Here is a 24355-nt window from a genome sequence, read left to right as displayed (position 1 = left end):
TCAAAAATCGGAAAAGTAATCAAAAAGTAATCAAAAGTAATTAGTTACGTTACTCAGAAAAAGTAATTCAAATAGTTACACTACTATTACATTTTAAACAGAGTAACTTGTAACTGTAACACATTACATTTCTAAAGCAACCTTCCCAACACTGATTACATTACATTTTGCTGACGCTCTTTAAACAAAGCGACTTACAACATAAAACGTTTAAGCTTTTAAGAGCATTTCTAAAGAGCATTTCTCAAAAGAGATGCACTCACTGGGTGCCTCTCATTTGTGTTGTATATGTCCTCCCTTCCTTCCTCAGTTTTAACACAGTAACACATGCCTGCCAAATAGATGCATCTCTAGGCTATATGTCTCATACAGCTATACACACTGCATGAATTTCAAGGAGTTTTTTTTTTTTTCCAGAGAGAAGTAGATCTGGCCAGGTGTGATGGCAAATATCACCCAGGGCCTTGGCAGGCTGGTATCTGTAATTACAGCCCCTCGCCACACAGGGGTGCGACCACATCGGGTGTCTCCTGCAGTGACAACAAAGCCTCTAGAGGAGAGCACTTCACAGAGTGGTCGGGTTACTATCGAGTGCGCCCTTGCACAACCATAGATTGTATACAGTCTATCTATGGTCACAACATTATATAAGTGAAACCAACAAATGAATTAACTGGCTGCCCATTACACACAATTGCAATTGAACTTCACTGCAAGTCTTCACTGAACCACAGGAGGGCATTTCATTTCACGTGACAGCGGTTAGGCTGATTAGGGATATCCTATCCTCCTGATCCTTTTACAGTATTATACTTCACCAGTAGATGGCAGCAGAGGTCATCTCACGAGTTCAGTGAGTTCAGTGTTGATGAATAAATGCATTCGTCAACTTGAAACTGAACTCTCTCACTCTGCAACGCGGAAGCCTACACATTAAACATTTGAAAATTAGGGGAAGTTGGACATTTGTGAATATATAGGCTACTGTACATTTGTGTGAAACGGACGTCGTGAATTAAATATTGAAACTAACGTTACACTCATGCGAAGACCAATGTGCGCAACGATGGTCATTGATAGTAAATGTGCGCCAGACCGCGCTCTTTTAGATGGCTATATTTAACACAGCTTCAAAAATCATTTAAATTTCATCATATCATGTGCAACATCTCTAGCGTGGAAAATATGGCAGCTAACGTTTCCAACACATTATATTTTTTGTTGTAGTGTATCTCCAATCCTGTCATCAGTGACAACTCCCACCATCCAATAGATATCCCCCCTAGGAAAATAAGGAAGATTTCCCCTCCAATAGCTGCTGATGAATTAGAGAACGGTCCTCCTAACGGTACGACTTCAACCAATCAACGAAGGGCATATGCTGAATAATTCACGTTGGATTGCTTTGGGGAGTGACGCAGAGGATACAGATGCACGGCTACTTTTTCGTTAAATTGTCAAATTTTGGCTTGAATAACAGTTATTTATTATTTGTTTCGTGTTTTGTTGGGTGAAGTGCCGATCCCTGGGCCAGTTTTTAGTTTAGATAGATCTGGGGTGTCCAACAGGCCTCTGTATGTCGATATTGATGTGGTGTCGCTGCTAGGAAAAAGATGCCGCAGCCGAAATCCCGAAAAATTGCTGTTCTGGGATACAGATCCGTTGGTAAGTACGCGTTTCGATCTTTTTTGAACAAAATAAATATCGTTTATTGCTGACTGATGAAGAGTCCACTCTTCCCGCCACTCGTAATTGTAAGTAGTTTTAAGTCTTACTAGCAAGCTTACCGCTTAAACCATGTCTCTGGCCAGTGCATTGATTCGTGTGTGAACGCATCAGCTGAATGTCACTCAAGTGGAAGTCACCCACGACTTCAGCTCCTAGCGTGTCTACAAAATACCAGTCATGTGGGGACCACTACATACCGCAGCTTGACGACCCACACTCTGTCAACCTTGTGTCTAATAAATCGTCTGGGTCGTTAAGGTTTCATGTCCTCAATGTTCCCAGGCCTGAGCGGTCCATGTGGATCAGTGACACAATTACATAATGCGAAATTGTTCTCAGGTAGGCTAACCCATGTCACTGATGATGAGGCAGGGTTGTGTTCATATTCGATGGGCAGTGCATAATTTTAATCATCGGTTGAAATAAAAAGAAAAAAAAAAATATATATATATATATATATATATATATATATATAGCCTATATAAATAAATAGGCAACGCACACCAAGTCACCACTTTTCGTTTTAAATAGGATAACGACTACACAGGCTACACATAATGTCTGGGTGTGAGATGTAGCCTAATTAACTGACAGCTCGTGACGGTCACTGTTTCTTTTAGTTTCATTCTCCTTTTAGCGGGTATGCAGCATATGTAGGCTAGTCGTGGAGTGATTCACTTCTAGCATGGCACCATATCCTGAATGAGCCCGTGTTGCAAATGAATCTGCATCATAATTGTCTATAGAGGCTGAGGCGGGCTCACTACAGACGGGAACGCTGCAGGTAGTGATTCCCAGGAGATGTGTTCAAAGACAAAAACTCTCCACAGCTCATCCGACTAGGAGGGAATACATGTTTAAGGACCCTGCTGTTATCAGTCGAAGACGTATCCTCGTTATATCCTAAACAGACAGTCGGCGCCTGCTCAAAGCAGGCTTTCTCACTAGAATTTTCATTCACACACCACACTAATGTCCCATTCATCGTGAGAATGGGAGGTTGTCTTTTGTCTGCCAGCCTGGTTCAATGCTTCACGTTGCTGTCTGGTCTTCATTTTTATTTCTTCAGACATCACAATCTATTTTTGGCCTGTAGTGTAGGATATGCATTTTAGTCTACTGTTGTTTTACTCATCAGTAGTGATTGAAATCGTAACAATAGCCTAATATGGTGATGTTAGAGGATGAATGAAGGTGTGTGTGTGTGTTATAGTGACACAGATATGCACACACGCACACACACACACACACCTCTATCTATGCACACCTCAGTTGTAACACACATCTGCATCGGTGTAACACATTCAGTACACATAGCGTGTGTTTTTTTATGACATGACAGGTGTTGCATAGAAAGACGCACAAGCACATACAGTACAACATGAGGCAGTGTTGCAGATCTCTCTCTCTCTCTCTGTCTGTCTCTCTCTCTGTCTGTCACTCACTCACTCACTCACTCACTCACTCACTCACTCTCTCACTCTCTCACACACACACACACACACACGCATCCGCAAGCGTTGCTGGTTAAACCCAGTGCAGAGGGCGTGTGAACATTGCATCACGCCCCACATGAGTTAGCAGCCGCCTCTAGGGTGGATGGTCTCCATGACTTGAAGCCTGGTCTGGACCTGTAGTCACACTGGATGCACCACAGTCTTCACTGTCCGCTCCTAAGATGCAACGTGGCAACAGAGGTGCTCAGAGACCTGCACAGTTATGTAAGGTGCCAGATCGACTAAAAGATCAACTCGCAAGGCAAAATCAAGCTTAAATAATGATGTCCATTTAGTTCTAATAGAATAGCGTTATAGGATTCATACTGACACTGGCTCTCATGTCTATCTCTCTCTCTGTCTCTTTCTGTCTTTCCATCTCTCTCTCTCTCTCTCTCTCTCTCTCTCTCTCTCTCGCTCTCTCTCTCTCTCTCTCTCTCTCTCTCTCCCCCCCTCTGTGTGTGTGTGTGTGTGTGTGTGTGTGTGTGTGTGTGTGTGTGTGTGTGTGTGTGTGTGTGTGTGTGTGTGTGTGTGTGTGTGTGTGTGTGTGTGTGTGTGTGTGTGTGTGTGTGTGTGTGTGTGTGTGTGTGTGTGTGTGTGTGTGGTCAGAAAGCATTACATTTATCCTAGTGGGTACAGCAGAGGCAGATAGCTGTTGAGCAGTGGGGAGGCAATGCAAGGGCAGGCACTCCAGTGCCTCCTCCAAGGGCAGAATCGCAGGCGATGATGCACACCATCTGATCACCGTGTCATCACTCTAACCTTGCTGAGAGTGACTGACAGGCCAAGGCGATGGCGACCTCACAGCCCGAAGCTGCGATTTAAATACAGGCCTGGCCTACATCAGCTAGCCTGATGCTCTAATAAGTTCAGAACGAAGCCACTTGCTCTGAGCACGAAGAGGAACACACACATGTACAACGGCCGAATATCCTAGACTCATACAGACACACACTGTAGCAGTTCTGTTATGCAGCGAGAGTACCGAGTCTTTGAACCCGCCCAAATCTCCATTTTCACTTTCTCTCTCTCTCGTCTCCGCCAGAAAGGTCCTCCCTTATGAGTCACGGATCTGCCCAAGAATTCTTCCTACGAGGACGGCTTTTTTTTTTCTGTCACCTTTGTGATTGTTTAAGGGGATCAAGGATCAAGTTCAAGCTGGCCTCTGTGAAACACCATATACTTGTACAGTATATTCTGGCGCTATGTGAAATGAATTGGGTTGAATGAAAAGATCTCAGCCTAGTGAGTCTCAGGTCATCGAGTATGGCAACGCAATAGAGCTGTTTGGAAAGGAAGCTTAGCCGACATACAAGGCTGAGCATATTAAAATTGGTAATCAATATCTATTGCTTCCTGTGTCTGAGTTGGTTTTGTTACTAGAGACCTATCTCCCCGCCAGGCTCAGTTAGACAGAGACTAAGTCTGGCTTTCACCATACTAAACTCAATCTTTTAAGATTAAACAATTGTCTGCGCTTTATTTCTACTGCACAAGAAGAGGGATCAATGGGCATAGTTCAAATGACTCTGTAGTCTGTACGCTTCTGGATAGTTCTTCAACCAATCAGACCAACGATCCGGGAGCGCCTTTTGGATAAGCTAGTTTGTGATTGGACCCAGAAGATGTGGACAGGAAGCAGGAGAGCTACTAGATGTGCAGGTTTCCAGCCTGAGCTGCAGGGCGAAATCTAAATGGCCAGCAGATCAGGTAGAGCTGACCCTGCCTACCAGAGACTTTCTCTTCGCCTCAGATGCGCAGAAAGATGCAGCTGAAACTGCCATTTCCTTATTTGCCCCCTTGATGTCACCTGCGGGACTTTTAACCTTGTTAAAACTTCCATTAGCAGCGAGTGGCGACCGTGTGAGTGGGCACTCCACTCTCCGTGCCTTTGCAGGCTAATCGCTACGACGCCCACTGGGTTCCACTGTTCTATTCGAGGTTATGCACGGCACCAGCTGAACAGGCACTCGACGTGGCGTGCTCTCTCTCTCTCTCTCTCTCTCTCTCTCTCTCTCTCTCTCTCTCTCTCTCTCTCTCTCTCTCTGTCTCTTTCTCTCACTCACACTCTTCTTCTTTCTCACCATAATTCTGTCGCAGTACCTATTTATAGCCCCCTTGAGAGCGAGAAAAGGACGCAAAGAAATTTCCATGCATCTTCATTAAAACATACAGAGAGTACAGTACAGTGCAGTACAGTAGGGTAGAACCCTCCTGGCCTCTGTGTCCACTGTGCTGTGCGTCGTTAGCTCTCCACGGCTCCTCACGCTCTCCTGGCTCCCCGTGTACACGGTGCACAGCGGCGGCCGTCAGGAGCAGCATCAGCCTCTGATCTGAGTACCTCAAGCATGGAAACCCCTCGGCCGCCGCCCGCCACAAATCATTATTCCTCGCTGCAGATGTGGAATATTGTATCGGAATATTAAAGTGGAGATGTGTATGCAGGCGCTATGGGAGGGCGGGAGGGAGGGAGGGAGGGAGGGAGGGAGAGAGAGAATGTGTGATTATTTTTATTTCATTTTTTTTTTTTTGCCATTCATTCGGCAACGTAAAGGAGCAAATCGATGTGCAGTTCCGCCTCGCATGAGTTGTATTTCCATTGTTGAGTGAACCACTATCCCTCTGGGCTTTTCTGTGTGAATGAAAATTCACACACACACACACACACACTTAAAGCTCACACACACTGGATGCCTGTGTGAACTTACTGTTGTTATAGCAACAGGCTGCAGGACATTTCTCGCTGCATGGGTGGACAGCAGATAGCATCAGCCCCATACTACGCCACCGTCTGATCCAGTATACAGGCGCTCTTGAATGATACAGGAGGAAAGGTGGCACTGTGCTCAATGTTCAGCATCATATTAGTACTGCTGCTGTTGCCCATTTTAAAGCTGAATCTGGTCTCCAGGTGAAACACCCATGTAGAATATTCCAACATGTAAGACATGTACTGTAAGTGTTCAACATACAGTTTGTGTGTATGTTACCCTTGAAGATGTGAAAATGAGTGTGTGTGAACAGATGATGCACTCAAGTAGTGATCTTTGACTTGCCATGCATTAAAACTAGCACAAGCCAATGAGTGTTGTATCTTTCTCCTTCTCTTTGTGTCCGTAGGGAAGTCCTCTCTGACAATACAGTTTGTGGAAGGCCAGTTTGTGGATTCTTATGACCCAACCATAGAAAACAGTAAGTATACATGTAGAGATAGAACTGTATGTGCACTGTGATCTCTGCAGGTTGCACATGGTGTGTGTGTGTGTGTGTGTGTGTGTGTGTGTGTGTGTGTTGTGTGTGTTGTGTGTGTTGTGTGTGTTGTGTGTGTTGTGTGTGTTGTGTGTGTTGTGTGTGTGTGTGTGTGTGTGTGGTAACGAGCCACCACCATCTTGCACTCTCCGTTTCTCCCACCCCACCCCACTCCACCGCCTCTCAGCTTGACGCCACTGGCACAGAAACCCAGGTGCTGGTGATGAGCCAGGTGCAGTCCTGTTGTGGTTGCTTCCTCATTGATACGGGCGCCGCGCGTATCACACATACAAGCGGCGTCTCTGTCATTCTCCCTTAACAATGACTCCGCTCTGTCTGAATTAGCATGTCTTGGCCATTACTCTGCAGCCTGGCCCAGCCACAAGGAGCCATTTAGAAAATATATGTACCGGAGGGCATGGTTCACAGAGTTCAAGCGCAGACAACTGTATGTGTGTACGCCAGTTACCATGGCGGCTAAATTGTGTCACTAGTTCCTCTATGTCTGTTTCGAGTGCTTTTAAATATGAAGAAAATGAGACCACCATATTACTAAAAAAAACAAAGAATCACTTCTTTGAGCGCCATAACCCATGGGCGGCGACTGTGTGAATGAAAGTCTGTCGCCAGGACCCGAGGCATTTGAAGCGCTCCCATGCACAAACCCGACACAAGGTAACGCACGTTATTTTTAGGAAGGTCTCTCTTTTTTTTTTCTTCTTCTTCTTTTTCTTTTTTCCTCCTCCCTACTTCTCAATGGAATCCTTCAGCGGCTGGCATGCCGTGTTCTAAGCCTGCTTGAGTGCCTGTTTCCAAATCTGTGGGCTTAGGTGGCGGAGTTTTGTCCCTGCTCAGACGGCAAGGCCCAGGGTTTTATGAGGTAATGCTATGATTCAGATGGATCAGGGCCGCACACCTAAACAAGCCTGCAGACCGTAATGGCTCCTGCATATACCCGTCATTTCCCGACTATTAGCCGCAGCTTATACATTGATTTTGCAAAATTTCTTCCGCTATGAGGTTAAGACAGGGGGGGCAGTTAATATGGTGTTTATATGGTTTTGTTTCTTTTAACTTGCATAAAACACTGTTCTGCGGCTTAGATACAACGCAGCTTATATGGGGGAAATGGCTGTATTCATTATCTCTAGCCGGTGTTGAAGTTCTTGTGGGGGACCACGTCTTCTCCAAAATACGTGTGAGCCCTTTTTTTTTGGACCCTTTAAACTTTATGTAGGAAGGGAGTCAGCGGTGTACCTTGTGCTGACTCTGACACAGATATGACGTTCGGCGACGTCGGTGTGGTCTGTGACGTACTCTCGAACCACGTTATCACTGCACATGATCTTCGCCTGGCAGAAGGAGCGGGCGAGCCAGTCGTTCATCAGAAGTCTCGCCGAGCACGGAGCCGAGCAGCCTCGTGCGTCAGAATATTTCCCCTCGCCGTCTGGATTTGTACTCCACTATACCGACGCACTGCACAGAGCTGTGTGGTCCCTTAAGCCAAGGCTTAATGAATTGAGTTCCCTGGTAGAGGGGAGAGAGAGAGAGAGAGAGAGAGAGAGAGAGAGAGAGAGAGAGAGAGAGAGAGAGAGAGAGAGAATTGTTGAATGATGTGCTTCCTCTTGGAGAGTTTCCTAGTAACTATGGGGAGCAAGAGGGAACATGAGGGAGGAAAGAAAAAGAAGGAGAATAGTTGAATGCTGTGCTGCTTCCATAGACGGATTCTTAGGAACCGAAACGAAAGAAAGAGAGGAGACAGAAGGAGACGAGCGAGCGTTGACATGTAGTAACAGAGAGACAGGCTGGCGGAGAGAGAGAAAGAGGTGTAGAAGAGGGAGGAAAAGGAGGAGAGCGATGGAAAGAGAGGATGAGATACATAGTGAGAGAAGGAAAGAGAGACGTGAAGTAGGAAGGAGAGATGGAGAGAGACAATCAAAGATACACATGCATAGTGAAAGAAGGAAATAGATAGAAGAGGGAGAAGGAGAGAGATGGAAAGAGAGGATGAAAGATACAGTGAGAGGAGGAAATACTGGCGTAGAGGAGGGAGGGGAGATTGAGAGAGAGGGAGAAATCTACATAGTGAGATGGGGGTAGAGAGACGTAGAGCGTAAACAGGGGGAAAGAGGCGTGGAGAGAGGGATGGTGGGGGGAGAGACGTAGAAAGAGGGATGGTGTACGATTGGTCAGACAGACAGGACCTATAGAGACGGTGCTCATCAGACAGACAGCTGTGAGGGAGAGAGCCTGAGACAGGAGGAAGGGTGAGAGTGAGGCTGATGGACGTTGTGTCTTTGGAGAGACGAGCAGAACTCTTGATGAGGAATGGTGAAGGCCTTGCTCATGTCAGGGAGCTAAGGTTAATGGCCACCTTGGATAGCTGAGCCACCCAGACTGACTTGACTCTCTTCCTTTCTCTGTTTCTATCTGTCTGTCTTTCTTTTGTTCTCTCCCACTGTTTCTCTCTTCCCCCTCTCTCTCTCTCTCTCTCTCTCCCTCCCTCCTCTCTCTCTCTCTCTCCCTCCCTCCTCTCTCTCTCTCTCTCTTTCTCTCTCTCCCTCTCTCTAGTCAAGGCTTCTTGGTCTGTGTGCTCATTTAGTGTGGCCCTCTTAAATACTTCACCTGTACAGCTGCGCTTGTGCCTGTATTTTGAAGGGCACCCTTCTTGAAAGCTTGGCATTTATCCCACTTAAGAGCCGTCTGCTGTCTTCAAAGCCCATTTTTCCAATACGCCACACTGTACAGGGAGCAGGTACTTGGAGCCCCTTGGAGTCATCATCGAGATTTATTTAAGTCATCATGGCCATCATGGATTAGTGTGTGACGGTGGACATTGTTTGTGTGTGTGTGTAGTCTTCAGCCAGTGGAGAAGATCTCCATCTTAAGTCGAGAGTGGAGTCGTCCTAATGAGGTGTGGACATAGGCAGATATAATTATTATTATTTTGTATTATTATTAATCGTGGCGTTGTCGCAGTCATGCGAGGTCACAGTTGGAGTATGGAGCAGCCTTGCATATGTAATCAGTCATTTGGCCTGTTCTGTTCTGACCCACATTTGAGGGGTCGTCTTCTCCCACTCCATCACGCCGGCGGACTCCGCTGTGACGCCGGGTGCCCAACAGCAATCCCATTTTTTTTATTATTATTATTTAAATAAATGTATATGTAGATAAATCAGCACTCTCGTTTCCCATTGCACAAACTCACCCTCTCACATCTTTTTTTTTTTTTTTTCCAGAAGCGATGTTTCGCGTTCTGCTTTACGTTCATTCGTTCATGCTAGACTGAGCAGACGGAGTGATTGAAGATGTGTGATATTTTGCTTCTTTGTTTGATGGGGGGGGGGAGATTGACAAGTAGGCGCCTGGTGTCTGTGGTTCTGTGGTCTTTGCACTGCTCTGAGTCTGCTCTAACCACAGAGTTAGAGAGGAGAGGGGCTGGCTGGCAGGAGGGCTGGCTGGAGAGCTGGCTGGCTGGCTGGCTGGCTGGAGCTATAGCTGTTTGGCGGTGATGAATGGGCAGTTCTCCGTTGCTAATTTTACTTGCTAATTTGCAGAACGGAGGCTGCAGGAAGGGAGGTGATTTTTGCTCTCATTGAGTCTTCTGGAGTCCACAGTAATGACATTAGTGTCGTTTGCCTGCCACACACACAGACACACACACACACACACACACACACACACACACACACACAGGGCTATTTTCTCTCAGCCACAGAGGGCTGATGATGCCGTCCAGGAAGGACAGCTATGCCCTCAAACACCTCTGGATTATGTCCTGTCTGAACCCTCACAGCACTACTGGATGTAAAGAATCATTGGGTGTTAAAGTCTTCATTATACACATCCCATGAATTGTAACAAGTTTTGTTCTCACAACTGTCTTTAAACAGTTTTTTCTTTTTACATTTTTCTTTAACCATTCACGGCAATCTCTTTTTTTCCTCTGTGAATTCAGTGCATGTTGTTGTAGCCTGTTTTAAAACGAAAAGGATTGATGGCCTATTAGTGTGTCCATTTTTCTTGTAGCATTGCGCCGTTAGCACTTAGCATATTGATTCCTCTCTGCTGCTGAGCTCTGCAGATGGTCCGCTCAAGATCGCCTTCTGACCGTGCATCTCTTTCCCCTCCCCACCTCTCTTTCTCTCTCTTTTTTCCTCTCTGCCTCCCTTTCTCTCACCATTTCTCTCTCTCTCTCTCCCTCTCTCTCTCCCTCTCTCTCTCTCTCTCTTTTCTCTCTGCCTCCCTTTCTCTCACCATTTCTCTCTCTCTCTCTCCCTCTCTCTCTCTCTCTTTTCTCTCTGCCTCCCTTTCTCTCACCATTTCTCTCTCTCTCTCTCTCCCTCTCTCTCTCTCTCTCTCTCTCTCTCTCTCTCTCTCTCTCTCTCACTCACTCTTTCTCCCATGCCCCCCCTCTCTGCTTCACAGCATTTACAAAAATGATCACAGTCAACGGTCAAGAGTACCACCTGCAGCTGGTCGACACAGCAGGCCAGGTAAGCCCTCTCAGTCTATAGCCACTACACAGTGGATTAGCCCTGGCTTTTCTCTGGACTACATTTGAACATTTTGATTGATGACTGAAGCTCATTTGTGTATTTATAGTTGTGTATCTGTTTGTTCAGCTAGGCTTAGAACGCACTAGGGTGCACTCATTACTGGGTATAACAATAATTTTGCATGTATTTGAGGCAGTGAGGGAAGTTTTATTTGTTTTGTTTTTAATGATAGTGGTTTGTTTCTGATGTGTGGATAAGATGCATAACTTAAACAGAATCTGATTTAATAAATCCTTTTTTCCCCCTTCAGGACGAATACTCAATTTTTCCACAGACTTACTCCATAGACATCAATGGTTACATTTTGGTGTATTCTGTTACGTCAAATAAAAGGTACGTTGTCAATTTTACACTCTGTCTACATTTTCTAACACTCCTTTTTTAAGACTTCAGTATCATACCTGGGTATGATTTAAGAGTGCCCTCTCTGACGGCACACTAAGGATTTGAGGACACTTTGTGCCAGCAGTCCAATCTGATAGGGAAATTGTGCCAGGCGCCACTCGATGCCTCCCTTTCATTTCAAGCACAAATCAAAGTCATGGAATCGGTCTCCTTGTAGTCGTCAATAAGATTTCAGGTGTTCTCACCCAAAGATGCTTCGACAGCAGCTCTGTAGTGCCTAAGGAAGGAACACCATGGAAGACACAAGACTGGGCATGCCCAGTGCCAGGAGAGAGAAAGTTAGTGGTGTGAATAATTGAGTTTCCCACCATATACTGTACCATCATTTTTCTGTTTTATTTTTCTGTGGAAAATGAAGAAGGAAGAATAAGTCTACAAACATCCAGGCACATTACGTTTTTACTAATATGTAAACATCTGAAATCACTTCACTTTACATCCTTCACTTCAGGTATATGAAAAAGCAGTATACAGCTAATTACGGCGACGTACAGTACACAGACTGGCATTTCGTCTGTGTGTGTGTGTGTGCCATGGTGGTCAAGCCCATGCGCTATATTAGCCCCTCATGCCACCTTTACATCCACATGGACCTTTTAGATCTGCTGCGGTGGAGGACTAAGAAGGTCAGGGTTGTTTTAGGGTGGAGGATGAGGCAGAGAAACTCAAATGAATGACCCCTACTGTACCAGCCTAATCCAGTATCTTTTCATGGATGTGTGGTCTATGGGGTATCCTGGAAATACAGAGTTCTCTGATATACAGTAGGCCAGCCAGAGGCGAGTTAAACAAAAAAAAAAGTGACGAAAGTGCTGTAATGTCGCGGTCAGAAATCAGTTACCGTAGTAATAAATTGGTCGATATTTTTCAAATGCATGCTTGGTGCTGCCCTCGCGAGTTGGGCCTTTTTCATGACTGATAACCAAACCCTAAATCTTTCTAGATTTGGGTCTGGAGTTCCAGGCTAGTCTATGGGGGAATTATGGTGCAAACAGCACTATCCCGATCACCTACTACAGTATGGCCCTGAGGTCCGATTCCTCATCCCGCTTCCATCTCTCTCTCTCTCTCTCCCACTCAACGCCCTGGCCATTTCCACCGTCCTGTAAAGACTATGTAAAGACTAAAAGCCCCAAATCTATACTACTGAAATAGACTGACTGTGTGGATTATGAGGAGGACATGGTGATTTTCCAGTTCACAGTTCCTCCCCTCCGGCGATGTCACCAAGTGCATGTCCACAGCGTACAGCTACACGTCGTCTGCATATAGAATGCTCGGTGGGCGGTCACCTCCGGGCCTCTGGCTCTGGCTCTGGCTCTGGCTCTGGCCCGCCCGGGCACTGCTGGTCTGCCAGCTGAGATGGTGACCGGATGACCCTCTCTGGGTGGTCTTTGCCTTTTTCCTATGTCTATGCGGGATACACACACACACAGGCACACAGGCACACACACACACACACACAGGCAGGCACACACGTGCACACACACACACACACATACACACACACACACACACACACACACACACACACACTGCCTATATGCTCAGCATCAGCTGGAGAGAAATGACATGAAAATGACTTCTCTCTTTCTTTCGCTTCTATCTCTCTGCCACCATCCCCCTCTCTCACCCCTCTCACCAGCTCTTCTTTTTCTTAATATTTTACACTTCTGATTTATTTCTTTCTCCGACATGTACTTTCACACCATGTAAGTGTGTGTGTGTGTGTGTGTGTGTGTGTGTGTGTGTGTGTGTGCGCATGTGTTTTTATCCAGCTTTATTTTAACAGCTCATCTGCTCTCTCTCTTTCTCTTGCTCTCTCTCTCTCTCTCTTTCTCATCTGTCATTCTTTTTTCTCTCACTTTCTCCTCTGGAGTTGTTTCATCATATCTCCACCTTTTCTCCATGCCTCTCTCTCTCTCTGTCCACATGAGAGCCAGGCTATGGCCACTAATATGAAACTGAAGCATCCTCAAGGTGCAGATTTGACCAGGTTATTAGATATAGAATCAGGTTATTAGATGTATTAGAAGTCAGTCTAAAATTAAAAGCCAGTCAAATCTCGTTTTATTCTCTCTCTCACACTCACACACACACACACACACACACACTGTAAACATACAGGATGTGCACATACCTAATGTGCATATAGATTTAGCTGTGAACCTTCTATCTGTAAAATGGCTGAATGGCTGACTGTCTCAGCGGGTTCTCATCGATGGTCTTGTGCAGGAATCCCACGATCCCCCTTGAGCCTTGGAAGGACTCTTTTTGGAAGTCCCCGTCGGTTTCTCAAGAGAAAGATTCCCTGGAAACTGGACATTCAGGGCTCTGGCCTGCCCCCCCCCCCCCTCAGCCCTCCGTGTATTACGTCAGCCTGCATTAGTGCCTCAATGGGATTATTTGTTTTTCTTCTTTCTTTTTTTTTACTTTTACTCCCTCTTTTTTTTCTTCAGCGGACGGGCTGAAAAAAAAGCAGTAGCAGCAGCAGTGAGCAGTCATTACTGAAATTGTGGGTCTTGTTGCTGGCTCTGCAACTGCGGGATTTACCTGAGTAAGGCAAACGCAGGCGCCCGGCTCGCTGCGTACAAACATACAGTAATTACTCTGCAGTCTGGCGGGCAGAGACACTGGAAACAAATGGCCTTCTCTGGACATAACAAGCAAATAAGACCAATCTGATGCGAATGCTTCCAAACAGCTGCCACTTGGAAGAATTTGACTCTAAGGTTTGATGTACAGTGTTTTATAATATGAAATTGATGGCCAGTCACTGGACCCAATCTTAAGGCCTGCCCTCAGGTAACCCAAATCTAACATCAGGTTACTCAGTTCACAATGTCTAAGAAGAGAGAGGTGAACTGACACACACACCGGTTCCTCAGATGCAAATCGATTGTAATGAAGGTTCCAACGTAATTAAAAGATTAATGAAATCAATTAAAAATAACAGCACCAGAGTTTGAGTTTGCACCACTATCATACATCCTGTTAACAGTAACATTTGATGGTCTCTCACAAAGCTTCATTAAAAGACCTAGATGAAGAGGCCGGGTGGTACTAACTAGTGTCGGGGCTAGGGGAGTGATCATCTCTCCCCTGCTGCTACTCGGCTTGGTACAGTCTGATGAAAGGCACACCGAGGAGAACTCGGCTGCCGGATGCGAGGCCGGAGTCATCGAGTGCAACGCTATCGGATACCATGCGTCTAATTGACTTTCTATTGACGCAAACAACAATGGCACCGGCCCAGACAATGTCAGGGGCCCTTCAACGGTGCCCTCGTGAATCCTTTGAAACTCCCTGCCGGCCCGGCACACACACACGGAGGATCCGAATGTGTCTACACGTGACTGTTATGTGCACTTGAGATTTTGGCAGTTGATGTTCACGAGCCTGGTCCGTTTGAGAATTAGCTCTGTGACAGGCTATGACTTCACTGGAACCCGTCCTTAAAAGGATCTTATTGTTGTTTTGAAAGATGGCTGCTACTACTATCCTTTTGTCTACCACACAGAGCTACAGTCAGTCGTTTAGACTCGCTGACCGCTTTACTCCAGAGCTTGTCCCCGTCTCATTCCCATTCACAGATAATTTGATCAGGAAAGGTCAACACATACTGTAACTCGCATCAGCTTCTGTGAATGGACTTGCATCAGTATCAAACCACAGTTACTCTGTAAGGCAGTTAAATCAGAATTGATTGATGATAAATGACTTGCCTGAACTGTAGATAAGCTTGGCCTGACTAGTATTTACACCGCAAGATACTGTAGATCACCATGTGCCACTGTGAAGACCTCTGAAATACATCAAAAGTCGAGTTGAAGCTCAACCTATGTGTTTTTCCTACCCTGTATTCTGCAGTTTAGCGTTTTAGATATTCCAATACTACTGTACAAAAGAGCAGATTTAGCTTTTGGCCCTAAGAATGCACACACAAATCACTAATTTCCACATGATGGGGTTGAAGTATCTGGGTGACTGGACTTTATTTGGGCTAAATGGAAGACTAACTGCTGTTAATAAGCATTCATTTCATCTGCTCAGTGGGATGCCTGCAAAGAATTAAAGGATTTGTTTTGTTTTGTTTTTAATATTTGTTTTTATCTTCAAAAGTCAGAAACTTCTGAAAAGCAATTCAAGTTTGATGTGCCTGTGACATCGTTTGGTCAATGAACAACCAGGTTTTTGTGTATTGGTTGATGTATTCTGATACTGCAGATTTTAAAGTTGTTATGTCTTTTGTCTTTTCCGTTGCAGTTTTGAAGTAGTAAAAGTTATCCATGAAAAACTGTTGGACATGGTGGGAAAAGTACAGTAAGTATGTTTGTCATCACATTATTGCATTGATCTAAATGGCATCTAAATTTGTCATTTTATTGCCAATGTTAAGTTTTTGTTTTAAAATGGAATTTAAGTTTTTTTCTTTTCTTTTTTTAAGAGTACCCATCATGTTGGTGGGAAACAAGAAAGATCTTCACATGGAACGGTAGGTGCAGTGTTGTAGGAAAAGATGTACACAAAGTCTATACTGTTCTCAGTAGTGTCATGTGAGAGGCTTGATGTAAAGAAATCCACTTATGAAGGTCTTGCTATTATGGTGTAAGCCATAATGGACAGAGAAAGGCGTAAAAGTGGTGCAAACTCAATTAGATTTAATAGGACATATTTTAAGCACAAATCGCACATTGAACTTCATGAGTCTCACGTGGGCTATTAGCAAAATAAAAAAGGCCTTTTTCTGCTAGCCCCTGGGGAGTTGGTTTAAAGATGATAAATTGAAGCAGTTCAGCTTGTGCCAATCACTGTCAAGGGGGGCCGCAATAAACCTTTATTGTAATTCTTTTTTTTTTTTTTATGGCTGACGGTTAATGAACATCTCTGAGTTCATCCGTTGTCAGTTAACACACTCGTTCCCCACCCGCTTCAGTGGATGAGGAGGAGAGAGAGTGCATCTGCCACTAACTCCGCTCAATTCCCAATGGTCACCAAGCCCAATGAGTCCTCTGGGTCTCCCTGTCCATTCACTGGGAGCCAGCACTGAGATCCTCTCTCACGTCCCCTACCACACACACACACGTCACACACACACACACACACACACACACACACACACACACACACACCATCCCAGTCCCATTCTGCAATCAGTGTTTTGCCTCCATCTAGGGGAAGGCACCACACCCACACACACACACACACACACACACACACACACACACACACATTTTTGCGGGATGTTTGTTTGTGCCGTCGCCTTCCATCTGTAGTTGTGCTCAGTGACCTTGGCCCTATAGCTACAGTACAGTACATGCATGCTGCTCCGTCAGTCACTGGAGCCAAAGGCAGATCATTACAGTACATGCCATTAGACATAAAATTCACATTTGGCCCGAGCGCTCCTCAGCAGTGCCGCCAAGGGCCCACTCTCTGCTAAACTGGGTCACACTTTCCGAGTGTTTATAGTCACCTGAGGTGTTTATTTTTAGTGCGACTAGATTGATGAGGCGTAACAATGCAACTTGAATACATGCAAGCCTTCTGTGGTATGATAAACATATCAGAAAGATAGCGACGCACACTTTATTAGGTGGATATGACCCTTGTGTGCAATGTGCGTGTGGTTACTGTATATTGTTCATTTCGAGGGACTGCAGCGTCTTGTCATTCCGTGGCAGACTTTAAATGGGGCCTTTGGCCCGGCTGATATTCTGGAGCTCTGCAGGCCTGGCAGAGATAAAATGGGTCACATTTTAATCGTCCTTCACAAATGGGAGCGAGCAGGAAGTGGACTAGCAGGAAGTTGAACCTCCAACCCCATCACCGCCGCTCACTGGATGTGATGTCAGTTAAGGAAGGAATCCCACGTGCACTGCGTGACCCTTGCACCTCCTGTTTGGCTCGCGTTACCACGGCAACCTGGGGTTGTTCTGAATCCTGCATGCCTATTATGGTCTGTCCCAGATTGAGAAGTGTGTAGTTTAGTGGTGAGCGACCCTGACTATTTTTACTCGACAGAGGAGCTTGCTGAATGGTGGTATTTAGTGGTGTAATGGGCGGTAATTGGCTTTGATTGTATGCTGTTCAGTGTCTCTCAAAGGGGATCTTCTTATACGTTCTTTGCAGTCCAATATATCGTAATTTCCCGACTATTAGCCGCAGCTTATACATTGATTTTGCAAAATTTCTTCAGCTATGAGGTTAATACAGGGGGGCAGTTAATATGGTGTTAATATATGGTTTTGTTTCTTTTATCATAAAACACTGTCCTGCCGCTTATTCAGTGTCTCTCAAAGGAGATCTTTTTATACGTTCTTTGCAGTCAAATATATTTATTATTACACACACTCTTCCATACTCACTCACACATGTGAGATTTAAAGAGACATGCACACATACATATACATAGCATTCTTACTTACACACACTGTTCTCCTTGTTGTCATTAAGACACACACTCCCACAAATAGTACCTTTGCTGACATGCAAGCTCATGCTTGGATTTGGTCTTCCATACATTCAGGGGGAATCGCACAGAGCCTTGCTGTGTTTTAGCCACTGCTGCTATTTATAGATCAGCATGGACAGCACAAGCTGCAAGCTCCAATTAAGTGTGTGTGTGTGTGTATATGTGTGTGTGTGTGTGTGTGTGTGTGTGTGTGTGTGTGTGTGTGTGTGTGTGCCTGTATGTGTACCTGTGTGTGTGCCTGTGTGTGTGTGTGTGTGTGTGCGTGTGTGCGTGCGTGCCTGTGTGTGTGCCTGTGTGTGTGCCTGTTTGTGTGTGTGCACGCGTGTGTGTGTGTATGCACGCTCTTGTGTGTGTGCACACACATGTGCATGTGTGTGATTGTGACTTCTAGTCAGCAATTGTTAGCGTTGGGCAGCATGTGTATACACATCCGTGTGTTCATGCTTCTCTGTGTGTGTGTGTGTCTGGCTGTGTGTGCAAATCTCTCTCTCGCTCGCTCGCTCTCTTTCTTTCTCTCTCTCTCTCTGCTCACTATTGATCACTGGCAGCTCGTTTCATCTTGGGGGCTGGTGTGTGGTTGGTTGGTGAGGTGAGGTGGGGTGGGGTGAGGTGGGATGGGGAGGAGATGGAGTAGAGGATGCTGGTGCTGGTGCTGATGCTGTCAGCAGAAGCCGAGTCCAGCGTTCTGCCTGCCTCAGGGCTTTTCTCCACCTGCAGTGTGCATGCGGATGCGATGGGAACGTGGCGCTGCTTCACAGCACAACACAACACAACAGGACACACGTACTGTAAGCGTGCCAGCCGTGCGGCATACCAGGAGCACAGGGTCAGAGGAGAGGAGAGGAGAGGAGAGGAGAGGAGAGGAGAGGAGAGGAGAGGAGAGGAGAGGAGAGGAGAGGAGAGAAGAGGAGAGGAGAGGAGGGGAGGGGAGGGGAGGGGAGGGGAGGGGAGGGGAGGGGAGGGGAGGGGAGGGGAGGGGAGGGGAGGGGAGAGGAGAGGAGAGGAGAGGAGAGGAGAGGAGAGGAGAGGAGAGGAGAGGAGAGGAGAGGAGAGGAGAGGAGAGGAGAGGAGAGGAGAGGAGAGGAGAGGAGCGGAGAGTAGAGGAGAGTTAGACGTGAACAGGTTTAAATCATCTGACGAAAAATTGGGCCTCTCTCATTTCTCCGTCAATCCTCCCTTTCTTATATCCTAGCCCCCATTACCCCAATCAAAACAAGAAGGAAGCTTGGAAGGATGCAGGAAGTGAGGACAGAGATGCATAGCAAATGAGATGTGCTTCCGATATCCATTACATACATTACGACCACCAATATTACAACATTTCTGCTGAAAATCATATGTGTGTCATAATTTGCGGTTGCTTGGCTTACAATTGGCTGATTGTTTCTCTGACCTTACTGCTGATTGGCTAAACTGGCTGCCTCTGATTGGGCCAGTAGTATGAAGTGGCATCTGGGTCCAGGCTCTAGTCAGCCTGATGGATTGAGCCACTACTGGGCAATGGTGGTGGAAATGGCCTGTGAGCCCCTGTTGTGATGCAGAGCCCGCCAGTAATCAATTTCTCCATTAAGCTGCTGTCGATAGGCGACGTATAGTAAACACTTTAACCTGCCACATCGCGGAGCGCCGTTAATGTGCCACTGGATGAGTTGGCCCTGTCAGAGTCACTCCAGAGGCACGCAGGACCCCAGGCCGGCAGGCAGGCTGGGGCAGCAGAGCAAGCTAGTGAACTGTAAGCACTGGAGAGCGTTAGCCTAGCAGAGCTAGCAGTTATGTGAAATATACTGTAGAGTGGAGTGTTAGTGCACTGTAATGGGCATAGATAAGTAAAGATTTTGAGGTTGATAATGTGAGTTGTGGATGTTGGTGGGGGATTAATCAGAGGAGAAGTGAACACATTATCAGGATTGCAATCCATTAAAGAGTGGACGTTGCATTTGTTTCCACCATAAACGTGTGTGTGTGTGTGTGTGTGTGTGTGTGTGTGTGTGTGTGTGTGTGTGTGTGTGTGTGTGTGTGTTGCTCATCTTTTGTAAATAAATTGGCAGCAAAAGTAACTACTGCAGTGCCATCGAACTTAGCTTTCTATGACAATGTTTGGTTTCATTATTTTGTCTCTCTCTCTCGCTCTCCCTCTCTGTATCTCTCTCCCCCTCTCTCTCCCCTCTCCTCTCCTCTCCTCTCTCTCTATCTATCTCTCTTTCTCCCCCCTCTCTCTCTGTCTCTCTCTCAGTGTTATCAGCTGTGAAGAAGGCAAAGCCCTGGCAGAGTCCTGGAACGCCGCGTTCATGGAGTCCTCGGCAAAAGAGAACCAGGTAATGAGCTGTCTCCTGGCTGTCACCATAACGACGGCCCCCCGCCGTCTCCCCTCTTAGCTACGCTGGGGTGAACCTCTCCCATCCTCCCCAAAGAGAAGAACTCGCTCAGATAGACAAATCACACAACAAGGTTAAGGTAGATTGATGCGGAGGTTGCAGAGTTTACAGCAGTCATTTCATCTTGCAGGATACGCCATCTCTACAGGACTGCCTATGTAGGGCAGTGTGTGTGTGTGTGTGTGTGTGTGTGTGTGTGTGTGTGTGTGTGTGTGTGTGTGTGTGTGTGTGTGTGTGTGTGTGTGTGTGTGTGTGTGTGTGTGTGTGTGTGTGTGTGTGTGTGTGTGTGTGTGTGTGTGTGTGTGTGTGTGTGTGTGTGTGTGTGTGTGTGTGTGTGTGTGTGTGTGTGTGTCGTTCACATCCGTATGCATGTGGGCTTATAGCTATAATCACTGATAACTGAAGTCAGGTGTTTCATGATACCTCAGGTACTTGGTACTTGGGGTACTTTAGCATTTCTTTTATTATTGTTTTTAGGTTCAGGGTGGGTGGAGGGGCCTCCACCACCCCGCCACCCCAACCTCCACCCTAAAAATACTAATAAAATAAATGCTAAAGTACCTGCTAGGCAGGGTTGTTTGAGGACACGGCATGTCTGTTTTCCGTGCCCACCCCACCACACCCAGGAGAGGAGGGAGAGCAGGGAGCAGAGTGTGGCTGGCGAGGGCAAGCTGCTAATTGAATGCTGTACTGTAGCTCCAGTTTCCACTGTGAGATGCACAGATCCCTAATGGAGCAGAGAGGGTTTTCGTTTTGCCATCGATAGTCGCAGGAATAAAGGTGGATGTGTGTGTGTGTGTGCTGCAGGAACAAGGCGTCAACAAGATTTCCAAATGTCCACGATGTGTGTGTGTGGGTGTGTGTGTGTGTGTTTGTGTGGTCATTTTTTCTTAATTGGCAACATTTTTTTTTTTATCTTCTTGGATTACATGTGAAATTTAAACCTTAACATTGTTAATGAAAATGCCACTTTCTAACTCTGTTGTCAAATGAGCCAACAAAAGTGCTGGAGTTATGCATACATACAAACAAATTTCATCAAAAGCTATTTTGCCATCAAGAATAATTGTGAGGCACTTCCAACATTTACAGACTGATTCGGTCTGTAGCTGCCATATCTGCTTGTAACCTACAGGAGGCACATTGTCTCTACCCATCAGTAGTCTGATGCCACTCACTTGTCTGCTCAAATTACGGTTAACTAACAGATGATCCAGATGAACAACAGCTGGTCATTTTCTCAGGATCACCTCACTCATGATCCAATGTCCTATACCTCAGGATATCTTATGGACCGCTGCACATTGCATATTGAATTAATATGAAGTGTCGCTGAGTGCACTGAATTAAATAAGCGGTTCTTTTCAGAATGCTTAAAGATGAACATTAACATGCCGATAACCATTTAAAACTAGGATTCCATCCAACTCATTTGCATATTTTAAGAACGTTTATGAAAAATTCATCTTAAATGTGATTCTGTGCACGTTTCCGTCTGATTTGTTGGAAAGAGAAATCAAATAGGAAATTCTGTTAATCAAGCAGGAATACTGAACAGCTGTGGGTTAAGTGTGACGTTCGTCAGGGCAACTTTAATGGAAAGACGTTAATGAAATTTCATCAAATGCAATTTGATGTGAATTATGCCCTTTCTTATTTCTTATCCAACTTAAATTGTATGTGATTGTTAAGTGTTCCCAGTCCGGGTCGCCTATTCTGAGACTCAAAATTTACAGAAATTGGATAGAAACCCAGCTACTGAAATAGAAAACAATACATAGCTGTATTTTGCTGTATTACTGTATTAGTGGTTATCGTATACAATTTAAATATGTAAATTACTGTAATAACGTGTAACAAAGCATCACAAAAATGTAATTCTACCTCTCCCTCTCCCTTCTCCCTCCAGACTGCAGTGGAGGTCTTTAAAAGGATAATCCTGGAGGCAGAGAAGATAGATGGCGGTGCCCCGCAAGGAAGGACATCCTGCTCCCTGATGTAGTTCCCTTCTCCTGACCCCTGACGACCCCTGCCAACCCCTCTGCCAACCTCACCATCCTCCTCTAGCCCCCGCCCCCCTCGTCGCCAGACCCAACCCCACCCCTGCCCACCGACTTGCACCACAGCACCGGACACTGGGAAATCCCTGTACTTGAAGTGGCTAACTGCCTGTTTTTTTCCTCCATAAAATAAATATTCTTAGCGTTTTCTTTTAACCATCATTTTTTTTTATATTTAATTCTTCTTTTTTTTCCCTTCTTCCTCTAATTATATATTTTTTTTTTAGTTGTGAATTTGTTTTTCACTTTTTTTTGTTCTTATTTTTTTATTCTTATTTTGGAAGAAACAGAGAAGCACTCTGTTGACACGTTAGGAGTAATGTTAACCATTCCTATTGGCTTAGGGACCCCTCCCCCCCCCTCCATCTGCAAACCAAACCTGGTGAATCTTGAGCCTTACTTCTCCATCGTTCATCTTTTCTACCTGAAAGCCCTTCCCCCTCCCCTTGTCCTCTTATGAATTTGTATATCGTATTTCTTAAAACAGTAATTATGGCCAATAAAGTTGCCAGCATTCATTCTTCTCTGTAGTGAATGTTGTTGAACTTTTTTGATTGTAATCATTAAAAGCAGCATATTGTTTCACTACACCAGCTGTTTGGGAGCCTTGAATGTGCGTTGGCATGAAAGCCGCCCTACTGAAAACCACCTGCTGCAGACGACTTATCTCTATAATTTCTAGCTACTGTACAAGCGTAAACACACACGCAATGCAACACAAGAAGCACTTGAAAGTCGTGTCACACTGTGACACACACACATAACGATCCCAACTCACACAGGAAGAGATAATTAATGTTGTCCGAGTGTTGAAAGGCTGAGCTGGTAGACCAAAGGCAGAAATTAAATTTCATATCAGTTGACTATGACTCACTAAGTGGTCTACTACCAAGCTCCCTCCACCGCAGTATACTCCTCTGACCCCTTCAAAAATGCTATTTTTATTTCTGATTAGTATCATTTCAATAAGTTTCATTATTTCTATTGTTCTGCTAATCTGCAAACCATCTTTGCATTGACATATGGCATATACCACCTTCTTTATGTAATTCATGTAATCAATGTATATATTAAGAGTACAATTAGTCAAGTATTTACCATGCTGATATGGCATGAACAAAGACCATTTTACTGAACTATCGTGTGCTTTATAATCATACTAAGGGTAATAACAAGGTTAACTCACTTTTGAATGTAACGTTTAGGTCAAGGGTCAAATCTGATGCGTCTGATGAAATATAGTGTGGAGTTCAGTGGCCTATTGGCATGAAGAGCCATCTGTGCTCATGTTACAGGGGGATGCACGAGCCTGATAAAATGGCTTAATCATTCCTTAATGGATGCACTCTGGATCGATCGAGTGCTTCTGCTGTCAAGAGGAGAAATCTGATATCAATGTAATGCAGGTTGAGAGTCTTGCAGATTTCTCCTATAAAGTGGGGGGCAGCAGCCAATATAATGTGTCTATAGAATGAATATCTCTGAATAAAGTATCCAATACCTTTGTGAAGATGACTTACACGCTTGGTTAATTGGTATGTGTTTGCCTCAGCAAGTTATAACACTGCACGCTATCTGTGTGCGTGATGAGATTAGTCTCCCAAGTGCTGGCTTCTTTATGAGGGAAGCTGAAAAGACATCTCCGAGGGAGAGAGACATCAGTGGTCCAGACACTTATGGGGGCACTGTGGCGTAACTGGCTACAGCACCCACACCACATTTCGGTCTACACGCTTTACAGTGGAGCGGGTTCGAGTTCGACCCGGGTCATTTTCTGATCCCACCCCATCTCTGTCTCCCACTTGCTTCCTGTCAGTCATTTCACTGTCCTATCTGAGTAAAGACATTAACAACCCCCCACCCCCCGGAAAAAAAAAAACAAAAACAGAATATTTGAAATAATCAAGACACTTATAAACAGCACCGTGTCAGTGACGTCCACTTAAGGAGCTTGGTGTCAAAGCCTTAAGGTATTTAGAGAATGTCAGGATATACTGTAGCTGCC

At 45.4% G+C, this 24355-nt stretch overlaps 1 protein-coding gene across 1 annotated transcript; it reads left to right on the top strand.

The window, feature by feature from the left end:
- The first annotated feature begins 1400 nt into the window (after positions 1 to 1400).
- On the top strand, positions 1401 to 22940 carry rheb (Ras homolog, mTORC1 binding). Its single transcript, XM_062521062.1, has 8 exons — positions 1401 to 1665; positions 6345 to 6416; positions 10905 to 10972; positions 11286 to 11368; positions 15707 to 15763; positions 15888 to 15935; positions 20149 to 20230; positions 22200 to 22940. The coding sequence occupies exons 1-8, from the start codon at positions 1614 to 1616 to the stop codon at positions 22290 to 22292; spliced, it is 555 nt and encodes a 184-aa protein (XP_062377046.1). The 5' UTR covers positions 1401 to 1613; the 3' UTR covers positions 22293 to 22940.
- The last annotated feature ends 1415 nt before the right edge of the window (positions 22941 to 24355 follow it).

The sequence above is a fragment of the Sardina pilchardus genome, chromosome 19 (genome assembly GCF_963854185.1).
Source record: "Sardina pilchardus chromosome 19, fSarPil1.1, whole genome shotgun sequence".
Classification (NCBI taxonomy): Eukaryota; Metazoa; Chordata; class Actinopteri; order Clupeiformes; family Clupeidae; genus Sardina; species Sardina pilchardus.
This window is presented reverse-complemented; position numbering and strand designations above follow the sequence as displayed.